Consider the following 24229-nt stretch of genomic DNA (forward strand, 5'->3'; position numbering starts at 1 on the left):
AGGAAAAGCAAAGCTTCACGAGTGGGATGCTATCAAAACAAGAAGCAACGGAAAAGAACATGGTGAAGGCGCCCTCGGAGAGGGAGGAGCACTGCAAACCACTCGTCCCACGGGGGACAGGAATCCAGACGCGTTCCTTGGCTTTTAGTTTCAGAAGTCTCTGAGTGAAACCCCTCGGAGGAGAGGGAACACTGCCCTCAAGACTCCAAGATGGGACGAGCTCACAAAACTGTCTCTACGGACACAGGACACGATGCTATCAGACCAGAGAGGGGAAAAGTCCCAGAGCCAGAAGAGCAAGGAGACACCACTTGCACAGTGGGGAGGCACAGGTGTCGGAAAAGGTGAAAACCAACATTTGCATGGAGGAATCTACTGACAGAAGATGGCAGAAAAACCTTGCAGAAGTCAGGTGTCCTGGATAAGCAAGTGGGTACACTGTTAGATGGAAGAGCACTAAAGAACAGGCTTCAGAATGAAGCAAGAAAAGAGACCTTGGTCACACCCCTGACGTGAATTATCATTTGGAATTTCAAGGGGTTCATGGTGCATCCACATCTAAGGCCGAACCAGAGATCACAGGAGATAAGTCACGTGACATTCAAAAACCAAAAACGCAGCGATGATAATCTCAAACTTTCAGTTTAAGGTTTAAAGCATTGCTTTATATTTGTCTTAGGTTATACAATGTATATTAAATGAAAACTTTGTCATATGGTATACTTCATAATGATTGCAAATTAAACTATACTAGATTAGTATTCTGGCTAATCTCAGCTTATAAAATACTTATTATATTTTACTAGTCTAAATGATAATTGCAATTCTGAGTTTCTAAAGAAAGGCTCTTCTTGAAGTCAATTATGTTGCTCCAAATTTATCTGAGGATTTATTTTAAACTTTGACTAATGTACTGCAAGAGAAAGTCTGCCAAGGAGCCAGGCGTGGTGGCTCATGCCTGTAATCCCAGCAGCTGGGGACGCAGAGGCAGGAGGATCACGAGTTCAGTCTGCCTCAGCAATTTAGGCCCTAAGCAACTCAGCAAGACCCCGTCTTAAAGGAAAAAAATAAAAAAGGCTGGGGATATGGCTCAGTGGTTAAGTGCCCTTGTACACTTAATCCCCAGTACAAAACAAACAAACAAAAACACCTCAAATGATCTGAACAGAAATTTCTCCCATACACAAATGGCCAACATGTACAAAAATCACTCGACATTTCTAACCATTAGGCAAATGCAAATTAAAACTACAATGAGACATTATCTTACCCCAGACAGAATGGTCATGATAAAAAAAAAACAAATATCCAACACTGGTGAGGATGCAGAGAAAGGAAATAGCACTGGCGATAATGTCATTCATACAATCACTATGCAAGACAGTACGGAAGTGCTGTTAAAAACAGAGCCACCGTGGTATGATCCAGCAATCCCACTAGTAGGTATGCATCCAAAGGATGTCCATCCTTACATCAGAGAGACACCTGCACTCCCATATTTAATGCAGCACTATTCACAATAGCAAAAGTAATCAACCAAGGCATCCACCGCCCCATGAGTGGATAAAGAAAATGAGATATAAATATATACACTAACACAATGAAATTATTCAGCCATAGAAAAGATCAAAATCCTGTCATTTGGGGCAAAGATGGACAGATGTGGAGGACATGGTAAGTGAAATAAGCCAGATACAAGAAGGTTCTCACTTATTTGTAGAAGTCAGAAAGGTGATCTGTGGAAACCAGGAGCGAATGACAGGTACAGGGTGGGCGTGGGACCAAGAGGCTGGGAAGAGTGTTGGTTGGGGACAGAGGGAGGTCAGGCAATGGATCCCCAAGTTACATAGCGGGAATCAGGTCCAGTGTTGCACACCAAACTGCAACAGTTTTTGTGTGTGTGTTTCAACATAATGAGGAAAGTCTGAAGGTTCCCAGGACAGAAATGATAAATGTTTGGGTACACAGAAATGTCAATTTTCCTGACTGGGTCATTATACAATATATACATATACTTAATTACCATATTGTACCCCATAAACATGTGCAAATATTATGTGTCATTAAAAAAAGAAAAAGAAAAATCACTAACTCTGACTCTAAGTTCATAAGGGCAGGAAATTTGCAATAAAATATGCTACCAAAAATCTGCTAGGTTCTTCCCCCAGCACCACAAAAAAATGAATATGTGCATTTGTGTGTATGTGTGTGTATAAATATAAATAAAATACGGAACCTCGGGCAGCCCAGGGCCCATACTTCCACCTGCTGGAGCAGGGAGACGGCACACGCTGTGGACAGCGGGCTCTGTGCACTACGGTCTGACGCGGACTGCCACCAGGCACTTCCACAACCTGTTGATCCCTATAAGCATAACAGTTTACAACCCGGACACACCAATGGGCTTCAAACTGCAGTCACTTAGGATGTGGTGAAATCAATTTAGTGGGCCATAAGCAGCATAAAGCTTGAAAAGAAATACATTAAATACATTCATCCCGTGGTATTCTGGGAGATCGGTTGCAGACTCACATACAACACACACACATGTGCATGCACACTTGGATACTGAAGTCCACGGTTCAAATTTCTTATGTGTATGGGGTAGTATTTGCATAAAACACATACATATTTTCCTATATACTTTAAATCATCTTTAGATTATTATAATAACTAATACGATGTAAATGCAATCTCAAATAGCGGTTACACTGCACTGTGTGTTTGTATTTTTTGTTATATAATTTTAAAATTTGTTTTTTCTTCACCCTTTCAATCTGCAGTTGGCTGAATCTATAGATATGGACGCCATGGATACCGAGGGCTGATTGTCCAACAGAAGACATCGGAGGACACAGAAAGCATGTGCTCCACTGTGCCAAACTTGTGTATTTTAGGTCACGATACGAAATGTGAATCACTTTCACAAAGTTGGAAAACGAGTGTCCTCAAGGATTCTGAGTTATGGGGCTCACTTCCATCAGAAGATTCACTTCTGAAAGGCGGTGCCCAGCCAGGAAACTTTGAGCAACATGATTGAGCTCCAGGTGGCTGGTGCGCTGGGTGGCAATCCCTTCCCCGATAAGCTACCGTGGAGGCTGTAAGACGCCTAAACTGACACTGCTCATGGAGGAGTCAGGTGCCCGAGGTGTGCCCCTCACCTCTGGTCCCTGCTGGGCCAGAGGACAGACAGGCACATTCCCTAACCCAAGCCCCTGGGACACACCTGGTTCATACTTCCCAGCCCCAGACCCACCTCTCTGTCAGCGCCTTGCTCTGGGTGTCCCGGGCTGCCTGCAGGTCCTTCTCCAGACGCTTCCGAGCCATCTCCAACTGTTCCACCTCCCCCTGGGTCCACTTCCGGGGGCTGATGAAGCGCATCTCCTTCAGCAGCTCCTCCTTCTCGTTGATGAGGATCAGCCGGTCCCTCTCTGAGTCTAGCACCCCGGGCCAGGCCTCACTGTTGAGCTTGGCCAGCTGGATCTTCAGGTTGGCGATCCTGGGGGTGGAGAAGGAGAGATCCACTGGTGTGAACAAAGGCACTGTGGGGACAGGGAAGGAGACTGTGTTTCTACAGACAGAAGGAACCAGGGGCCAGGAGACCCTCAGAGCACTCTTTGGCAGTTACAGTCTTCCTTTTGATCAATTTCTAGGAAACACATTTTTTATCTAACACACACACGTGGGTGCCTATCATGTCCCAACCATGAAGTCGTCTCTAGGGTACAGACATGAGCTAGGCAACGCCCCCAAGCCTGCTACATGAGGGACTTGGATCCAATACCAGGCAATAACCTCTTTCCATGAGCTATGTGACCCTGGGCCAATTGTTCACCTCTCTGAAGGGAATAAATAAAGCTCCTTCCTTATGAGGTTGTGGTTCAAGATTTTATGACAACCCATAAACCCTCAAAGCACAGTATTTGGCACATAGTAAGCCCTCAATAAATGTTTCTGTTGCTACTCTTGTTATTACCTGGTTGGACCACTTATTAGTTATGTAACACTAGGTAAACTCTCCAAGACCTGAAGATAAGAAAAACAATCACTCATCCTTTGGATTGTGAGGATCAGCAGTAATGTCTGCAAGGTGCCTGCCGCACAGTACACGCTCTGCCAATGACAGTTGTGGACAACTGGGGTCTTGGTGACTAACCATGTGTTCTCAGTCCAGAGAGTGGTGGTGGTGCTATTGAAAAGCCATGCATTTGGGGGTTCAGATGGTTTGAGTGGAATCCTGCCTCTGGTCTTTGTGAAAGAAGGTGGGGCCGGGGGTGCAGCTTGGTGGTTGAGCACATGCTTTGTATGTGGGAAGCCCTGGGTTTAATCCTCAGCATCACCCACAAAAAAGCAAACAAACAAAAAAACATTTTGGTGTCACATTTGGTCCCTGGTATACTGAAGGCACTTAATAAATGCTAAGGGAAGAAATCAGCAGCCTTGCATCTTAACTTCTCTAAGACTCAGGATCCTCGTCTGTAAGGTGGGGATAATGACGGTACCTACAAGGTGGGTTATAAAAAAGATCTCTTTAGATATTGTCAAGTATTATGTAGACATGAGGAATTATTATCACTAAAATAAGATTCCCAGTGTAATGAAGAGTACTGCTAGAAATACCTGAAAGTAATTATGCCATGATCCTTTAGACTTGACCTATTCAAATCACGTCTGGGCCTCACATCTCGGCCTTACCCCATACCATCAGGGCAGACACAGAGGAGTTGTTAACCTCACTGGACATATGCCTGACTGCTCACCTGAGACTGCAAATCACAAACATGGCCAATACTTGTTGAGAGCTGAGACCTATGGCCTGCAGCTCAGTCTGATCTTTGGTCAGTGTGGTTGAACTCATCGTACCAAAACATCGTTGGAGACAAGACTCCTTGTCATGAGTAGCAAAAACTCCATACAGAAAAACACATCGAGGTTTGTTCCTTCCCCAGTCAAGTTTCCCAGTAAGAATCCTTACGGTTTACCATTCGGTTTCACATTGATATATACAGCAATCCATGAAGGTTAGCTATGGGGCAACTTCATAGCTGCTATCTCCAGGACTCTGAGCAGCTCTGAGGATGGCATCAAAAGGTCTGACAGCCAGACTCTAAGCAGGACACTGAGGAGTGACGGACGCTTTCCTGGGTGTATTTTCTAGGGTGCTATCCCTATGCCATTGCTGCTTAAAAGCAGGGTAACTCATCCTCTGGAAAATCTGATGGAAACTGTCAGCGTCTCAACTTCGAAACACACTTGACAAAACCTGACGTGTGACGATCATCAGACATTCTATTCACTATGGCTACCTCCCTTCCTTCACAAATCCTGCAGCCCCTGCTTTCCTACTCGGCAACCTCTTCTGTCCTTTACACCAAATCTAGCTTTGGGTGGAGGCGGAGGCGGAGGCGGAGGCGGAGGCAAGAAGCTGGGTAAACTCAGATGAGCCAGGAAGCTCTGTGATAATTTTAATGGCTTGACCCCAGAGGGAACACTTCAGTGCTTTAGTCTCTCCAGGACTGGTTATGTAGGACAGGCATTACTGCAAGCTGGAATAGATCCAAGGTTCAGAGTGGCCCCCTTCAGAGGGGACAAGTGACTGTCCAAACACACACGTTCTGCTGTTTTGCTGAATCCCTAGTGGGAAGGGGAAACAGTTCAAAGGCATCTGCTTCCCTCCACCTGACCATTATCCAATTCTTCCTTTTTTTGCTAACACCACCAGGGTGTGCCTATGGAAAACCTCTCCTCCCATACTTTTAAGTTGCTTGGTTCCCCCAAAGCTGACCTCAGCCTCCTTCCAGCATGAGCATATGACCCATGCATGGACCTTCATAGAATTCTAATCCTCCTGCTCCCACCCTCCCTACTAGCCCTGCATCAGTGATTGGTTCATCCAAAACTGTCAGTGAATCTCAGTTATTTTGTGGGTCTGGGGACTCAACCCAGGGCCCTGAACAGGCAAGACAAGCACTTTTGCCACTGAGCTACAGCCCAGCCTTTGAGACTCATTAAAATTGTTGGGAAAGGTAGGTCCCGTTTCTACTAGGGTTGCTACCCTGGTTGTATGTAAGCTTAGAATTGTTGAGGGTCGTCTTGTCACCTTGAGAGAAAAACCTGTTTGAAATGAAGCCAAAACAAAGACAATGAGGTGGAGAAAATAGAGACGGAATCTATGTAACGTTAATTGAGTCCCTGGATCCAGCTAAGCCTGAATTCCCCCAGGATTTTGGAGTTAGATAAGACAATAAATTCCCCTTTTGCTTCTTCCTCTGGTTTCTATCAGATTTCCGTCATAGCTGCAGAGAATCTGGTGCTAACGGAGGGTTGGGAGAGCAGAACTGGGTATCACCACACTCTACCCAGCCTGGCTGAGAGAGTTTATGGGCCAGGCAACTTAGTCCATGGAGGAATGGCTATAATACGCCTGGATTCATTCATCAGCAGATGCTCAGGGGGTTCTTTCCCAGTAGGGCTGACTTAGTGTATAGGAAGATCATGAACTTGAAACCAGAATGTCTAGGGTTCCAATTCCAACTGTACAACCTGGAAAAGCCATGAAACATATCGCTAAACTCTGTCCCCTCTAAAAATGGAAATAATAACATAGAAGCTATGGTATGAGGTTGCTTTTAAGATTAAATAAGATAATAGATGCACAAATGTTTTAATATTGCTGGGTGCAGTGGCACATGCCTATAATCCCAGCGACTTGGGAAATGCAGGCAAGAGGATCAAGTTCAAGGCGAGTCTCTGCAACTTAGTGAGACTGTCTCAAAATAAAAAACAAAAATGGCTTGGGGACATGGCTCGGTGGTAGAAGAGCCCCTGGGTTCAATCTCCAGTACTACAATAAATAAACAAATAAGAAGTTTTAGTACAACAAGCAATCTGTTTATGCCTATTAACAGATGCTCTAAAAATGCCAGGTTTGATTATTATTTTATTTGTGGAAGTGCAACCCAGCCGCTTTGGATTCCATGAAGCCACATCTTTATGGAGTTGAAACGCAGTTGAAAAGCATAGCCAGCTCGCGGTCATGCAGGAGATGTTGTAGTGGATAGTGTCTGTAGTCCTCTTAGCCTATTGCCAAAAATGACCAAACAAACCTGTGGATCCTCCAAACCAAACTGCTTCCAGGATCATCAGAAAACTTTGATTACAGAAACCAACACAAGAAGGAGAAAGATAAGTCATCTTTGAGGTTAAGCAGATTTTGGGTTCAAAGCATAGTTCCATACTCTACGCAGTGTCCTGAGCAAGGCATTGCCTCTCTAAATTCCAGAGGATTAACATAAGAGGTCTATACTACCTACCTTCGTAATTTGGGGGAGGGTTAAACTGGGTGGGAATGCAAAAAGCTGGGCTCGGAGCAGACCCCCACCCTATGACTGTAGGAACCCCCCCCAGCCCTAGCACCAGCCTGGAGTTACCTTCTCTTAGCCTCTTCATATCGAAGACGCAGTCTGACCTTTTCTGCCAATTGATTGTTGCCGCTGGTGCCGAACTAGAGGGCGAGAGCAGAGTCGGGAGTTACACAGTTATTGTGGCCGCTGCTGAGCTATGTTTCGAGAGCTCGGGAAGGACTTGACAGCTTGTGTGGGCAGAGCAAAGAACAGCCCTCGATTATTGGGCTGGCTTGTGGACGGCAGGGAAGCTAGTTAAGCAAAAAATACTTCTCTTCCTTCAGGTCATGGAAACAGTCTCAAACTGACATCCATCCCTTGAAGAAGAGAGGCCGAGGGTCTAGAAGCCCCAAATGGCTCAGAGCCAATGGAGGCACGAGAGGTAGCAGGTGAGAAAAGAGAGAGACAGGAAATCCATAAGAAAGCCATCCTGGGGTGCTGGGAAGGGGGCAGTGGAAAACTCAGGCTGCAGTCAGGACTCAATCCTGACTGTGCATGGAGAAGGTCCTAGGATTTAGGAGGCACAGGGACATGTAGATGGTGTGGGGAAGGAGGGAAAGCTCCATGCCCTGTGCTCCTCTGTCAAGGGCCATTAAGAAGCTACAAGGTTCCCCAGACAACACATGATACAGCTTCTCTTCCCAAGCCGGAGGATGCCTCTGACATCTGACAGGAGTAGTCTTTAGTGCAGAAGCTGGAGGCAGTCTGGCTATGTCGTCTGCTCTAGTGAAACTCTCCAAAAGTTACAGCTCACATGGGTTGGCGCGACCCATGACCCCCATCGGAACAGCACTTCACTACTCATGACCCACTGGGACTGCGCTTTAATTAGGAGCCACACAGCTGTATGAAAGCGGCACACATAGCTTTGGGACTAACAGGAGGGAAATATCCTCTCCCTTCCAGCTGAATGGAGCTGCGCACAGTGTGACAGAAACCAGAGGAAGACACTTTGTCCTTTAAAAGTGTTTTCCATGCAGGTCTAGAGGCATAAGCACCTGGCCAGGAAATGTCAGAGCGGAGGAGTCCTGAGCTGGTGCTTCCCTGCCCCACCCGCCAGAGCTCTGGGGCCAGGAGCTGTGAGAAAGGCGCTCCCCAGGGTGGAGTTAGCAGCCAGTGAAAGCAAGCAGAGGGCACCTGCCTGCAAGCCCTCCTGTGGGACCCGCCTACTCACACTCCCCGAGATGTCTGTCTGGGAGCTCACGTCCAAGTACTGTTTCGGCAGTGGGAAACCTGAGCTCTCCAGAGAGCTGCTGCTGGACCACAGGTCAGAGTGAGACCCTCTGTCGGTGCAGAAGCCGTCCTTGAGCATGGTGAGGCTCTGCAGGCAGAGGGGAACAGTGGGTAGGTTAGTCATGCATCTTCCAGGTCTGCCAGGCACTGTGGGCTTTCCTTGGCATCTTCTCTAATCTAGGAATCTCTGCTCACCCCTGACGCCCCGCTGATGCCATGCAGAGGGCTCCGAGTGAGTGGGCACTTACAGGACCTTTTACATTGAGACAGCAGGGTGCATGTGGGCTCAGCCCAGGGCACAATCCCTGCTGTATCTTCCTAGCTGTGCCATCTAAGCTGGATGATTAACTTGTCTGTGCCTCAACTTCCTTTCCTGTAAGATGGGAATGACCCTAGGTGCTACCTCACAGGGCAGTCACATTGATTAAACTGATGACAGTGTGAAATGTGGTATAGCCAATACTCAGCAACGGTCAGTTTCACTAAGAGCTCACTGAATCCTGACAATAGCTCTTTCAGGAATGACTTGTGATTATTCCCCCTTTTATCAAGGAGAAACTGGCAATGGTCAAAGCCAGGATTTGGACTTGACTTTGTTGCTCTGTGTTCTTAACTGCTAATCACAACAGGAATGCTCCTTGCTGTCCAGGAGCACCCTGTCTGAATGTTTACACTGGGCTGCTGTCTCGGGCAGGAGTTGTGCAAATACTCTGTCTTAGAGCATAAAGCTTCCTTTACTGAGCAACTTGCAGCCAGCGGCTCTGGGTCTTGGACTTTTAATCTGCCAATGGCAACCATGATAGAGATCTCTGAGGTCAGGGTGGTTCCTGTGTGGGGAGGTGGTATGCCCAGGGGTTAAGCAAATACGCTTTTGAGTCAGGTGCTCAGGGGTTTGAAGCCTGGCTCTATCCGTTGTACTGAGTCCTGCAGTCCTTATCTGTAGAATCAAATAAAAGCAGAGTTGATATAGAAGACAGGTCAGGCCCATTGCACCAATGCATGCAAAGTCCTTGGCACAGCTGCCTGGCATGGTAGAGAATAACTCTTCTCCTGTGTTCAGTTCCCAGCACACAGTGAGAACACACATACACAAAATGATTACAGAGATACTACATCCTGATGTTGAGGTTATCGATGCTGAAACCATCTCCTTCCATTTGCTTCATTGAACGATAAACCCAGTGGCCAGAGCTAGGGGCAAGGATATGGCCTTTGGGGTATGCCTGACAGTGTTCACCTCAGCTTTGCCACTGAACAATTTTGGCCCCAGGTCAGCCATCTAGTACCCTGAAGCCTCCAATCTTTCCTCTATAAAATGGGACCAAACTCCAAGAAGACTACTCAAGGTCAAGTTGCTCTTGTCTGAAATGCCTGAGACAGGAATTGTTTCAGACTTGGATCTTTACAGATGCTGGAATATCTGCATACACACCATGAGCTATCTCAGGAAGGGACCCAAGTCTAAACAGGAAACTGTTGTCCACATGGCTTATGTGCACAGCCAGGAGGTGACCTCATAGGAGACCTTCGGTGCACCTGTGTTCCACCACAGGTCAGGTGTGGAATTTCCCATGGGGGCATCATGTTGGCGGTCAAAAGTTTCAGAGAGCATTTCGCAGTCTGGATTTTTGGCAAGGAGTAAAAAGAGGGCAGTGGTCCCGAGGGAACGTGGGCAGAATGTGCATGCAGGGGTACGAGGAGGATTGAACTGGGACCATGTGACTGGGAATGAACGTACCTTAAGGAGATCTTGCTTTTCCTTTTCCCCACAGGTGATGGCCTTCTTGATGGCTTTGGTTTCTCTCAAGACAGCCTGAGCTTCATCCAGTTTGTAGCTGCCCTGGGCATCAGACATTTTCTTATCTATTCTAGAAGAGAGGTGATGGAAAAGGTCACACCCAGGAGGGACAAGGTTTCCCCAGGGGAAGTGCAGGCCAGTACTTCAATTCCCCAAGCAGTCTCCTCTCTGTCCTGCATGCCCTTCCTCTTCAGGTCCCACTTGTGGGGTGTGGCGCGGAAGGTCCCTGCTAAATCACAAATGTCCCACAGAAGGTGGCTGCAGAAATAAGCTGCTTTTGAAACCAAGAGTCCTAAGCATCAGCCCTCACAGGGAGCCTCTGGATCCCCTCCCTGGTCCTCTAGGCAGGGAAGGCGGAGGCCCGGATACCAGGCTCAGAGCGGTGACACTGCACTCTTTCTGTCCTTGATGATCATTTCCTACAGGAGCATTCCTGTCTTGACTCTGCACGGCTTGGGAACAGAGCTGAGCGTGTTTGATTAGTTTCATCCTCTGGCACAGGATGGTTTCAATCTGGGCATCTTGATCTCCACCCACTTGATAAACTTGACCACCAACCCCTCCTCTGTTTACGGCCTCCCTATGCTTCCACGTGCATGTCTCCATACATTGCCTACAGTCTCCTGGGGGAGGGAGCCAAAATCACCCCTGTTCAAGAAGCACCGTCCTTGATAATTATATGTGTGTTGAATCACAGGATCAAAACTCCCAGTGGAGTAACCTTGGATACGGCTCCCAATCACACAGGGTCTCCGTTTCCTCCTCTGAAAATGTCTAGAGCACGTCATCTGCCTGGCCCGTGCACAAGGAGTTGTTAGGGATGTCAAATGGGGTGAAGGGTGGCAAATCCTTTGGTGAGCTAGGAAGTGCTGCACAAATGAAAGGGGTTCAAACACCTCGAGCCCAGAGATCTCACTGGCTTATCCAGAACCTAGATGCAAATTGGTTTGCATGGGGGCAAAAGGTGTCTAAGAGAAGAAAGGGGAAAAAAGTAAAATAAAGCTAGAGCTAAGCTAATTTTTTTGTTTGTTTTTTGTTTGCTATATTTTTTTACAAGGCTGAAATGGATCTCAGGGCCTCACGTGTGCCATGCAGGTATTCTACCACCAGGCTCCAATCTAAAGGTCCTCACACAGTTTTCCAAAGGTCAGACCAAACCAGATGGTTGTTGGTGGTGGTGGTTGGGGGAGTCCGGGCTTCTGGAGAAGAGGGCTGGGGGGCCGGCGGGAGAAGGATCTGAGAGCAGATCTGAGAGTGCTTTTAACTGCTTCACACTTTCAACAAAGGCTGGGGCTGCAGTTTCAGTAGAGGGCGGAGAAGAGGAAGTCTTACAGTCTGAGGGACACCACAAGCCCATTATTTCGGGATGAGAAAGCCTCCTAGGCATTCCTCTCTGTTTTCCTGCTAGAGGCCAAATTGTTCTGGGCTAAAAATAGCTGGAAGGGGGAATCACTGCTCTGAGCAGGTTGGTTTTCACCCTGTCTCGAGGCCTCATCGTCTGGGCCTGGGGTGGGGGAGGAGAGAGGGAGGCAGGGAACGTGGTCTCCACACAGCCTCCCCTGCGGTTACTTCAGCCTCCTCCGTGGAGAGAATACAAAGCCTCGTTTATGTCTCCCCACTAAAAATAGCCTGTGGATTCCTTTCGAGGACTGGGGCCTGGGCAGGACTGCCAGGTCCACTGAGATCCATCTCAGATTCAGTCTGAAAAACTGGTGTAGGAACGATTTCCACGGCAGAATCCTGCCCACGATGCTCTGCGGAGCATATAAGTGGGGAACAAGTGGTCTGGGGTGGGAGGTGGTCCTGCCTCCGACTGGCCAGAGAGGCAAGTGGCGGGTGCAGGGACAGCTATTTGCTTCAGCATGTCCAAGCGCCAGGGTCTGGAGGGGGCTGTGCCCAGCTGTCCTCTGCCAACAGGGGGAGAACGGCTCGGAATCCCCCACAGGACCGGGCAGAAGTGGTGTGCCTGCTGGGCTGCACAGAGCCTCTACCTGATTCCTTCAAGGGCCTTAGCAACCAGACTCTGGAATTTGGCTCCAGAAAGTAGCTCTGAGAGGGAACACTCTCGGGATGGAGCTGGGGTGGGAGCCGGTGGGGGAGAACAAAGGGTCACCATTATGTACGCAGTGAATGAATCTTTTTTTTCCCCCATAAAGGCAAAGAAAAGTTGTGTGTGTGTGTGTGTGTGTGTGTGTGTGTGTGTGTGTTTGGGGTGGGGGGTGCGCATGTGTTTTAGGATTTCCAGAGTGCAGCTGTCCTTCCTTTCAGGCTCTCTGAGATTCACACACCCAGTAGCCACACAGAAGCTGGGCAAAGACTGATGGCAGAGGACCATTCCCGGCCTTGTCCAGACAGCTCTTACCTGGGCACCGACAGTTTCTGTGACTGTGCAGGAAGATCCTGCTCCACCCCCTACCCCAGCCAATCGCCAAGTCCCAACCCCTTCCTATTTGCAGGGGATCACGGGAGCAGGGGAGCTGAATCCCAAAGCCTGTGTTCAGACTTTTTCCTTTTCAGGTTCCTCTAAGAGGTTTCCTTCAATCCTTTCCAACCTTTCTCCTTTGTTTTTAAAGATGGGGTCATCGACACTGAGTCAAACAAGTAGATTCGTAGGGGATGGTAACTGCCGAACACATCTTAGCTGGTACCACTGCCATCATGAATCCAACACAGCCACGCTTAGGAAACAAAAGAGCTGTGTCCTGTTGGGCTGCACGTCAGCCTCTAGGAGTGAAAATGACATCTGGTCAAAGTGACCAGAGGGAAACTCCTAGGACACTCCTGAGGGATGAGATCTACCTTCCCCCATGCTCAGCTGAGAGTGGGCATGACCCAGTGGGGAGGTCCCCACTGGACCCTAAAACACTCAAAGGGAGATGGAAGACTTATGTTTCCTAGGCATGGGGAGGGGGCTCTCAGGGATAACGCACCAAGGGAGGCATCAAGACACAAGCTTTAAAACCCAACAGTCCATACAGTATCAACACACACACACACACACACACACACACACACACACACTCAAATAGTTATAATAATCTAATAGCCCTGGACATGGAGTGCTTAGCATTTCCCTAGCACCAGAAGAAAAACAAAATCCAGTAGTCCTGGGTTCTGGTCCCAGCTCGATGCTTGCTGGATGGGTGGCCCTGGGCATATTTCCAACCCTGTACCTCCATCTAAAAAAGGGCAGTATCAAAAATGTTCGTAAGAGGTAAGAAGAATAAGACCAGATGGCCAGAGTGAAAGGGGCTCCTCAGCCCAGAGTCGAGCTCAGGGCAGATGCAAAGTCTACCCAAGTCCAAGAGGACAACTAGCCAGAGGTCGGCACCCCGCTCCCTCTCACCAAACTCTTCCTACATGCCAGGTTCTCTCATGCCCTGGGTAGGGACTTTTCTAATTAAATCTCTATAACCTCAACTCTTTCTGATAGACGTAAAAGCTCAGAAGGGTTAAGTCGCTTTTCCCTGGGATTTGAACCCTGGCCATCTGCCTCCTGAGGCTGCATTCCCAGCCCTCAGCCAAGATGCACAAGAAAGAAGACCCCTCCTTCCCCACTGCCTGCAGGAGCAAGGGCAGCAAAGGAGTCTTATCTGGGCCAGATATCAGACACAAGGAGGGGTAGGAGGCGGCTTGCCTTTGGGCCTTCAGTGTCAGCTTACCAAACAACAAGAATTTTCAGTGCTGCTCCAGGGCGACAGACAAAGTGGTAAAACAGGTTTGCAGGGGCTAGGAGAATAATGGGAGGTGCTCTAGCCAGAAGCTCTTGAGGACTGCAGAAGCAGGGAGGGGAGGGCACGCTCTGTTAGATGATGTGGGAAAGAGTGGCCCTTAAACTATGTGCCCAGAAGCTGCTCGGCCGGAAAGTGGAGGACAGTGACGACTGCTCATTAGGCCCAAAATAGCAATTTTTTCAAAGCTCACACTATTGCTCCGGATTGTCCTTGGTGCTGTTGAAGATTCCCAAGAAGCATAAAACAGAGTCTTTGGACTTAATGAGTTTAGAATCTGGTTTGAGAGATATGATTGGCACATGTATGTATACAAATAAATATATACATAAATAACACCCATAAACAAACGGAAAAGCTAAAATGTGTAACAATTTGTCAAACAAAAAACATACCCAATTTATCTTACAGGATATACTTTGGACAAGGTCACAGCTTTTACCACATGTGTTGTACTGGATTCGAGGTGGCCCTCCAGGTGGTGGGGGCTTGTGCAATGGGAGGATATGAATGTGAAATAACCAAACCCCCCACTAAGGTTCACAGTTCATGGAATAGGACTTTTAGAGGACATCCAAAGGCTGGGGTGGTGGCAAAAGAATTGTGACTGTGGATTTGAGAACTCACGAGATGAGGAAAAGGTTCAGTCTGGGAGAGACCAAAAGCAAAAGACTAGAGAAAGAGCTGTCCGTAGATGGTGTGGCCTTCCTGGGACTCTGAGTGACAGGTCTCTTAGAAGGTAGAGATCTGGTGTCATGCCAAGTGCATCAGTGAGGAGCCCCTTTGTGGTGAGCCCATCAGATACACTGAGCACAGTTCAACCACCAGGTCCTGGTCACATGTTGTGGTTAACATAACAGCTAGCATTTACTGTGCACTTGCTATGTGACTCAGTTTCCTCGTGTATATAGGGGGTTAACTAATAGAAAATTTTCTCACAGAGTTGCTGTGAGGAGGGAAGGAGTTTACCCACGCAGGAACACTGAAGGCATCTCTGGCACAGAGTAACTGCTTGACAAAGCTTAGCTGGCACAATCACCGTCGTGACAGTGAACACACTGCCCGTAAGAGCCAAAACATCTCCATCTTACTTTGCTGCCTGGCAGCTTCTAAAAGCAAATATGACATCTGGTCAAGTGATCCTGGGAACTCCGTAAGGCCCCCGTGAAGGGCCATGCACGTGGCATGGTGTAACTTCTCTAGTAATTTGTCTATTTCTGGAAGACGTCCCCGTTCCTTCAGTGGGGCACTAGGTGAAGTTGTGGCTCAGGTTAAGGGTCATGGAATTAAAGGGGTTGTGTGTTCGTGTGCATGAGACTCTAGTGGTCTGCCAGAGAAGCTGAGGCGTGTGCACCGGAGTGCTCAGCAACGCTGGCTTCGGAGCCTGGATAGTAAGACTTAGCTGAACGGAACAGACTTTTGTGGCTCCAGGAGTTCTGAGGATGATGAGAGCCCTATGATCTAAAGCGATTCTCCTTTCCTACCTGGGGTCCATATTGTCGGTCAATGCCATTGGAAAAGAACTTGAACAGAATAGTTAAAGAGCTCATTTTGAGAGGTGAGGAAGGGATCTAAAGGAGAGAGACAGAGGAGGTGAAGGCAGCTGAGGAGGGGGGGCCACCCCATGCTCTGCACCGCTGGCTGGACTTACTTCTTCAGGGTCTGAAAACCGCGCTCTTTAAACTGTAGCTCGTGCTGCAGGTGAACCATCTCTCTCTTCAGCTTGTTGACCTGGATGACAGAAGACCACACAAGGGCTGGATCAGAAGCTGACAGAGAGCTGCAGGTCTAGAAGGGGAACCCACAGCACCTTGCTGCTCCTGCACAATGACTTGGGCCACACCCCTCGGGCCATACAGATCACAACACCCTTCCCTCACCAATGTGGGTCTTGTCTCTGCAGCTGCCCATTCAGTCAAACATCCCAGCCAGTTTCCTTAGGTCCTGCCCAGCCAGTCCTTGCTCCAGGGAGACAGGAAGTAGTCAGGAGCTGGCCACCTGACCTCAGAGAGAGCTGGGTCTCCCCAGTTGTTAGCAGTGAGATCTCTCTCAAGCTACTGGGCCATTCTGAGGCTCTCTTTCCTGCTCTGATGGATGAGGATGGCACTTCCCCGGGTTGTGTGTGAGGTAGCAGACAGTGGAGGTGAGAGGCAACAGAGGAACATCAGAGGCGAGACACGCCCCAGAGCCAGGCCCAGCCAATAGGAGGGCTGACTGCCTGCACAGGAATTAAAGTTTGCAAATGGGTTGCTAATAATCAAATAGTGAGGTATTTGCTAGAAGAAGCCTGGATACACAGTTCCTTTCCAAAATTACCTGAAGGCCTGGCAACATGGAGCTAAGGTGGTCATGAATTCAATAAGAGAGAACATGCAACAGCTAGGAAGAGAGTAGGGAATAATAAGAACTTTGGTCTAAGACCTGAGTCTCTTGGGCCCCAGGGCCAGTTTCTCAGCTCCCGTCAGCCTTGTTGTTCATCTTTAAGATGTACATGACACTGGCTACTGCATGGGGCTGCTGCGAGGACCAGAGAGGACTTGCGATGAACTGGTCAGCACTAGGTCGGGTGTATGGCGACTGTTGTGAGATGGTAGCTGTTATGACCATCATCCATACCACAACCCCTGCTCTGTTGTTATTATCTGGGGCCTGGCCAGTCAGCACTGCTGCCCTGGCCTGGATGAAGCATCTACTCTGGTCTAGTGGTCCCAGGCTTTGGTGACCTGCAGCATGGCAGAAGAGGCCCTACCCGGGATTTTGCAGTGGCAATCTCGGCTTTCAGGATCTCGGGGTCATACTTCGAGCTGGATGATGAGCCAGAGACCACTGTAATGAAAAACCAAAAGAATTTCAGAAAAAGAAATACATTTTAGCAAAGTTGGCTTTTTGCCCTTCTAAACAAACGCAGAAAGTAAGCACTAAAAGGGAATAACCTAAATGTCCAACAAAGGGGGATTTCCTAAAGAAATATGGTACACAGGTATTATTTGTTGAATAAAGATACAACTCATACAATTTAAACTGTTGGTGCAGGGCTGGGGATCAGCGATTATAAAGCACTTGCCTAGTATGCACAAGGAGCTGGGTTCGATCCTCAGTACCTCAAAAAACGAAAAGGAAAGAAAATGTGCAAAACACTATGTAGAAGGGGAAATGTCTGAAACCTATTGTTTGTTACACGAAAATTAGTTTACAAAGAAATAGAAATAATTTAAACTCAGAAAACATACATAGTTTACAAATATACACATATGTATCTTTAGAAAGAGCCGAAAGAAATATACCATACTGAATCTTCTAGAGTTGGATGATAAATGGTATTAATTTTCACCTTCTTATTTTTCTATCTTTCCTACATTTCTAATATAAATATGTTTTAATCACAAAAAACACTAGAAATGATTCTTATTCCTTTCTAATATTAATGTACATATGAAAAGGAAAATAAATATTACCCATATCCTACCACCCTAATATAATTATCCTTTTCCCAAGTTGCCTTCTGCTGTTTATCTACAGTTCTATCATTGTAATTTTATTCCATTTTAAAAACACTATTTATCTTTAAAAGGGATTTTATGGCTTATAAAAATGAACACAACAAAGTAAAATACATAAAATAAAAGTCAGAAAATGAGACAAAGGGGGAGAATAAGGGCAAGGAAAGTCAGATTGTGAGTAAGTATGAGGTTAGGACTTGCTTCCTGACAAAAGGCACCACAAACCTGGCTCTGAGCTTCCTGACTGGTGCTGGGGAGAGGGAAACATGGCCAGATATGAGACTTATCGGGTCCCTACCTTACATTCAGCCCCGGTGTCCAGAACAGGATGGCTATTGTAGGTAGGAAAGCCAGAGATGTAGCTTTCTCCCCTGTGAGCCCTTACTTACACTGGATAATCAATTCCACTGTCTCCCCTTTTCACTTAGCAGCATCTGAACACTGGCCATTCACCTGTAGGGAGATCAACTACTGAGACCTGGGGTTTCTGAGAACAGAGAAGCTTGTTTGGAAATTGCTGGCAATTTTCAGTGTCTGGAAGCAAAAGTAACAGTCATGAGGGGCTTCTTCTGCTCTTTGGATTTAGTGAAAATAGTCTAGTGGGCCTTTGGGTAATGCATGTGAAAAGTTAAAACGTAACATTGGGAAGTTTGGAAAAAGAGAAACCGTTCTCCATAATAACAAAAAAATGCATCTGCCACAGCCTTTCATTTCAAGACAATGGTGATGGTGGAGACTGGGATTTACCAGAAGAAACAGGTAGGAGTGGGGAGGGCCTTACATCCTTGTCTTGAACATGGTACAGGGACTCCAGGTACAGAGGTGTTTTGTTTTTAAATATATATATTTTTTTAGTTGTAGAAGGTATCTTGTTTTTCTATCTTTATGTGGTGCTGAGGATTGAACCCAGTACCTCACACATGAGAGGCAAAGCACTGTACCACTGGGCCACAACCCCAGCCCCAGAGGGGTTTTGTTTTTGATGGAAGTTTTCACTTTGTGCCTTCTAATTCTTCTCGCTGGACATGGGAGTTTCAGAGAAGGACCTGGGAGGATACAGAGCTAGAGGTGCTGCCCTGAGCGTATTCCCCAAATGGGCACTTTAAAACTACAGTGTGAAAACTGTGGCTCAGGCTGTTTGTTACCCGCCGATTGACAGTAAGATGTGGTGAAGAGCCTGTCGGAGGAGTGTCAAGTGGAAAGAAGATGGGGGATAGGTGTGGACAGGTCATGGGCAGGGCCTGTTCTATGAGCTCCGTCCTGCCAGCCCCTCCCTTGGTATTAGGCAGCGCTGATGTTGCCGGGTCTACGCTGGGGGCTGGTAAGGAGACCGTGACAGCAGCCTGCAAGAGTCCATTCAGAATGGCAAGACCTGATCCAGACAGGCAGAAGCTGGCCACGGGGGACCAGTCCCTCTGCGGCTGACCTATAGACTAAGCTAGCATCACCGGGCCATGTTCAGAAACCCTAGAAGGGAAACCAAAGAAGAACAAATCCCCACCAACTGGCATGCCAGGGGACTTGATTTTTATTTTGTAGAATATTACTGGGAAGTGTACAATTTGTACCCAATGCTGCTGAAATGGAATATATTTTAAGTACATTTTTGTGGAAATAAAAAAATATACATTCATAAAAGTAAAAAAACTGTATGTGTACAGCTTGAAGAATTTTGACAAGAGAAACACACATGATCAGATTCCCAGGTCTGATCAGCCTCCCGGGTCTGCCTTCTCTTCCCCACACTCCATAAAAAGAAGTTTATCTTCAAACAAGATCCTAAAGACAGCCAGCTTTTACTGTCTAGTTTTTATTAGTTATATGTGAACACAGTTTATTAAACTAACGTAGTACAAGGTTTGCTATAATAGATGTTCAACAACCCTATTTCCCTAACACCTCCAAAGGGAATCATTTTCAATGGATTCAGTTCCTTCCTTCCTTCCTTCCTTCCTTCCTTCCTTCCTTCCTTCCTTCCTTCCTTCCTTCCTCCCTTCCTCCCTCCCTCCCTTCCTTCTCTCTTGTGCTCTTTTTCTCTAGTGCTAAGGGCCTCGTGCATACTAGACAAGCGTCCTACCACTGAGCTTCCTCCCCAGCCCTCGGCCAATCCCTTGGGTATCTACCTCTATGTCTCTAATAGATATTATGCATAAATTGCTGCTTCTTGGTCTTTACAGTTAGGCATTATTTATTCATTTCTCCCTCTGAAGTTAGGGATTTGCTCTGCTCGCTTCCCAGCCCCTACACCATACACATGCCCCTCTCCTACCTTCCCATCCTCTTAATTGACACAGCGTATTTGGGGGAAGCAATCTTCAGCATTTGCATTATTTTCATTCAGCAAACATCTTGCTTGGGACGGAGCCACTTTTCCTTTCAAGCACATTTTTTTTTATTGTCCCCTATCTCGAGTTAATAACAGTCATTTTCCTGTTTGCTTAGTTCCAACAAACTTACACTAATTTAACCTCTCATCCTGCCAGTTATCTAAACTCTCACTGGAGGCGCAGAACAGCACGCACCCCGCCAGCTTCCGCTCCTGCATCAGTGTGCGCCCTGAGGTCCCCTCACCTGACTCTGGGCATCCTCCTTGCCTCCCCCATCTTCCCTGTATCTCAGGTCTCCCTCTTCTGGTTGACTCCTTATTTTGGAATAATACCACTTCTGCTAGCTCCCTGAGAAAAGAAACACGAAGGAAACAAATTCTTTGAAATCTTGCCTATCTCAAAATATCTTTATTCTACCCTTCACTTAAAGTTAGTTGTACTGGATATAGAATTCTAGGTCGAAACTGATTTTCCTTAATATCTTAAAGGCATTGCTCAATGCCTTTTGAGTTCCCAGTGCGGTAGGTGAGACATCTGGAGCTATTCTGAGTCCTGGTCATTATTTCATGATCTACCTTTTATCTCTGGGAGCCTTTGCAGCCTTGCGATATTTCCAAGGTTTGAAGTTCCCTAATGATGTGTCCAGGTGTGCTGGGAACCATTGTGCCGGGAACCCAGTGAACCCTTTCAGTCTAAAAGTCCTCCCCCTTCAGTTCTGGGGAAATGTTCTGAATTTCATTTCATGGATACTCCTTCCTCTGTTCTGTTTTCAGCTCTCCTTCCTGCACCCTTATTTCCCTCTTATTTCCAATTTCACTGTATTTTTGTTCTACTTCTTACAAGGCTTCCTCAGTTTTATTATCCAGTCTTCCTGCGGAGTTTTCATTTCTGTGATCATATTGTAATTTCCAAAGCCTCGTGTTAGTCTCCGCAGGTTCGTGGTGCAGAATGGAGCGCCCTGTTCTGAGGTTTCCTTCTCATGTAGACCCCTGCTTCCTCTGAGGCGGCCCCTTTCCCATGTGGCCAGTCTCCATTTTTCCTGTTATGGAACATCTGGAGTCCCTCGTGTTTGCCCATGCTTAGGAAAGAGCGCTCGAGAGCCCGTCTGGAGAGGCCTTGGGCGCCATGAGCTGCACGGTACATGATCTGGTTGGCTGCTTTCCCCTAGGAGTCCTCCATGTCACCGTCGTTACATCGCTTCTCTTCACATCTCTTTTCTGGCCACAATTCCCATCCTCTTCGAGAAGGCCATGGCCTGCCACCCTGAAGGGCACCAAGGGAAGGAGGGCTGAGGTCTCCAAACCCAGCATACGCATGTTCATGGACTCACCATCTTTAGTGGGGCACACTGTGACGTTGAACTTGCCTGGCATCCTCCAGTCTCTAGACTGCTCTCCTCTCTCCAAAAAATAAACCTGTGGTCTTTTGCCAGGTAGTTGCCTGCTATACCAATTTGGGGAGGGATCTGATGGTGGGTCTCAGAAACAACTTTCACCCAGTGTTCTCAGAGACCCTCCTCAGCTTGGGCCTCTCCAGAGACGGCGGTTGCCAACATCCCAGGCTTTGGCAAGTGCCCTGTGTGGACTGTCGCAGTCAGTCTTCCTCACGACGGGCCCATTTTCTCTTCTCTCCGTCTCCCCAGGAGGCTGCCGCCTGCTCATCTACTCTGCAGCCTCCAAATCTTATTGCTGCTCTTTCTTCTGCAATCCTCTCTGTCCTTATTATGTTCCTTTTAAAACAAAATGTCTTACCTGATATTTTCTTAGTTCAGGAGTGAGCGGTTCAGGAGGGTTGCCTGACAGACAATTTTTGGTGGGGAGGGTACCTGGGATTGAATTCAGGGGCACTCAACCACTGAGCCACACCCCCAGCCCTATTTTGTATTTTATTTAGAGACAGGGTCTCACTGAGTTGCTTAGCGCCTCACTTTTTTTGCTGAGGCTGGCTTTGAACTCGAGATCCTCCTGCCTCAGCCTCCCAAGTTGCTGGGATTATAGGCATGTGTCACCGTGCCTGGCTCCAACTGACATTTTTAAGTAAAAGCCTTAAGTTTATGTTTCATTCAGGAATATAAAGCCTAGAGGATTGAAGAAGCGTGGTGAGGACCCAAGAACCTCACCTTCCTGACCCTCACCTTTTTAAGGCTGGGAGGAACCAAGTGTAGGCCAAAAGCTTTAGTGCTGTTAACTGGTAAAGTTGGACTAATTAAAGAGAATCTATGTTTCTCTTACACCTAGGTGTAAAGTCTAGCTCTGACACTTTTTACCAATGTGACCTTAAGGGGGCCACTTGCTCTATCTGGGCCTCAGTTTCCTTGCATGTAGAATGGGAGTAACTTACTCTTGCAGGATTATGTGTTTGAGTGGTGAGGGAGAAGACTAGCCTGTGGCTCTCTAGGGTATACAGTAGATGCACATTAAATGACAGCTCCCTCTTCCTTCCTTCCCCACAGAGTTAGACACTTCAACAGAAGGTGTAAACAAAGTCTCCATGCAAGGGCAGGGCCCTGCCTGTGTCAGACCCAAGCAACTAGGGCCAGATGGTAAAGTCCTCACAAGCCCCAGCAGGTCATGGGAGTCAGAGGAGAAGCAGGTGACCTCACCGGTCCATCACCCCAAGAGCTTGACTTGGAAGACAAACCTGGCTTGTAAAACCTGAAAAGGAGTCATGATGAGCTTTAGTCACACCTCAATTAACTGGGATACTTGGGCTGGGGGACTCCCCAGTACGGTCTGGTTTGAGTCTCAGTTCAGTTGCCTGAAATGACCTCAGTCCTGGAAGACAGAAGATCCTCAACCCTGAAGATGGCGGTGGCCTTGAAGGGCTGGGGCAGCTCTTGGGGGTGTCTGAAAGTCAGACACAGGGCAGAAGAACTACTTCATCCCTAATTCCTACCATTGGCCAGGTATCTGCAAGCTGAGGACCCATATCTGAAGTGCACGGGACACAAGTGTTTTAGATGTTGGACTTCAGAACACTGAACACACATAATGAGATACCTCGAGGATGGGATGCAGGTCAAAAGAGAAGATTCGTTTATGTTTCACAGACACCTTATATAGACAGCCTGAAAGTAATTTTATTCAAGTTTTCTTTTTTTTGGCGGTGTACTGGGGATTGAACTCAGGGGCACTCAACCACTGAGTCATATTCCCAACCCTATTTTGTATTTTATTTAGAGATAGGAAATGAGCAACTGAGTGAGACCCTATTAATATTTTTGAGCCATTAGTAAATTATTAGGAAACTGTTCTATGTGTTTTCTCTAGGCCACCGCTTTTCACCTGGGGCCAACTTTCACTCCCAGAACACATCTGGAGATGTCTGGAAACAATTTTGTTTGTCACAACTTGGAGGTGAAAGGTGCTACCGGCATCCAGTGGGTACAGATCAGGGATGCTGCAAACATCCTCCAACATGCAGGGTAGCCTCTGCAAAGATCTACCAAGCCCTAAATGTCAACCATGCTGCAGTTGAGAGACCTTAAGATGGACCTGCCAGAGGAAGGCACTCATAGTATTTCAACAACTAAACATAAGGAATCTGAGATTTTGAGAGTTCACATATGCTCCCTAAGAGGACATGCTCGGTGCTGCTAGAGCAGACCCTGGGCCCCAGGCCTTCTGACCCCAGAGTCCCCAGACCATCACCTCCTGCCAAAGCGTTTGTCATGGGAATGCTTCATTCTTGCAGTATGTGTCTCTTTTCCCCCAGCTGAGTTTTAATTTTAGACACTTTATATCCACATATCACTTGACAGAATAATATAATGACTATTGATACATCCTCCCCTAGACTCACCAGTTTTCAGTATATTTCTACATTTGTTCTACCGATCCCGCCTCCCACCCCGATTCTTCCTCTCAAGTCGGTGCCTGGTTTATAGCCTACAACAAATGGTCAACGTGTCATCGACATCCGCTGATGTGCTCAGTTGGCTTAGCTTTTCCCCTTTTTCTTTACTTTTACTTCCCCAGCCCTGATCTTTCTCAGAACAAGTTGCAGACAGGATGCACATGCACCTTCTGAAAACACACTCTCCACATGCCCATAATGCCATTATTACACCTAAGAAAGTTCTGCAGTGGTCTGAGAATGTCTTTTATGGCCATTTCTTCCCCGGTGTGTCGTCTTATTTAGGACGCCAGCATTTCATTTGGCTCGTAGGTTGCTTTAGGCTTTTCAAGATCTAGGCCAATTACCTGGCAGATTACTGCATGTTGTGTATCTGGCTGCA

At 47.3% G+C, this 24229-nt stretch overlaps 1 protein-coding gene across 2 annotated transcripts in view; it reads right to left on the minus strand.

Moving 5' to 3' along the window:
- Wwc1 (WW and C2 domain containing 1) overlaps positions 1–24229 on the minus strand; it is a 143408-nt gene that overhangs the window by 43173 nt on the left and 76006 nt on the right. For both annotated transcript variants that reach the window (XM_027938752.2, XM_027938753.2), the window contains exons 4-9: positions 16915–16991; positions 15817–15896; positions 10375–10504; positions 8578–8724; positions 7431–7504; positions 3257–3499 (exon numbers count right to left, since the gene is read on the minus strand). In XM_027938752.2, the coding sequence (XP_027794553.2) occupies positions 3257–3499; positions 7431–7504; positions 8578–8724; positions 10375–10504; positions 15817–15896; positions 16915–16991 (751 nt within the window). The remainder of the gene's footprint in view (positions 1–3256; positions 3500–7430; positions 7505–8577; positions 8725–10374; positions 10505–15816; positions 15897–16914; positions 16992–24229) is intronic.

Source organism: Marmota flaviventris, chromosome 5 (assembly GCF_047511675.1).
Source record: "Marmota flaviventris isolate mMarFla1 chromosome 5, mMarFla1.hap1, whole genome shotgun sequence".
Lineage (NCBI taxonomy): Eukaryota > Metazoa > Chordata > Mammalia > Rodentia > Sciuridae > Marmota > Marmota flaviventris.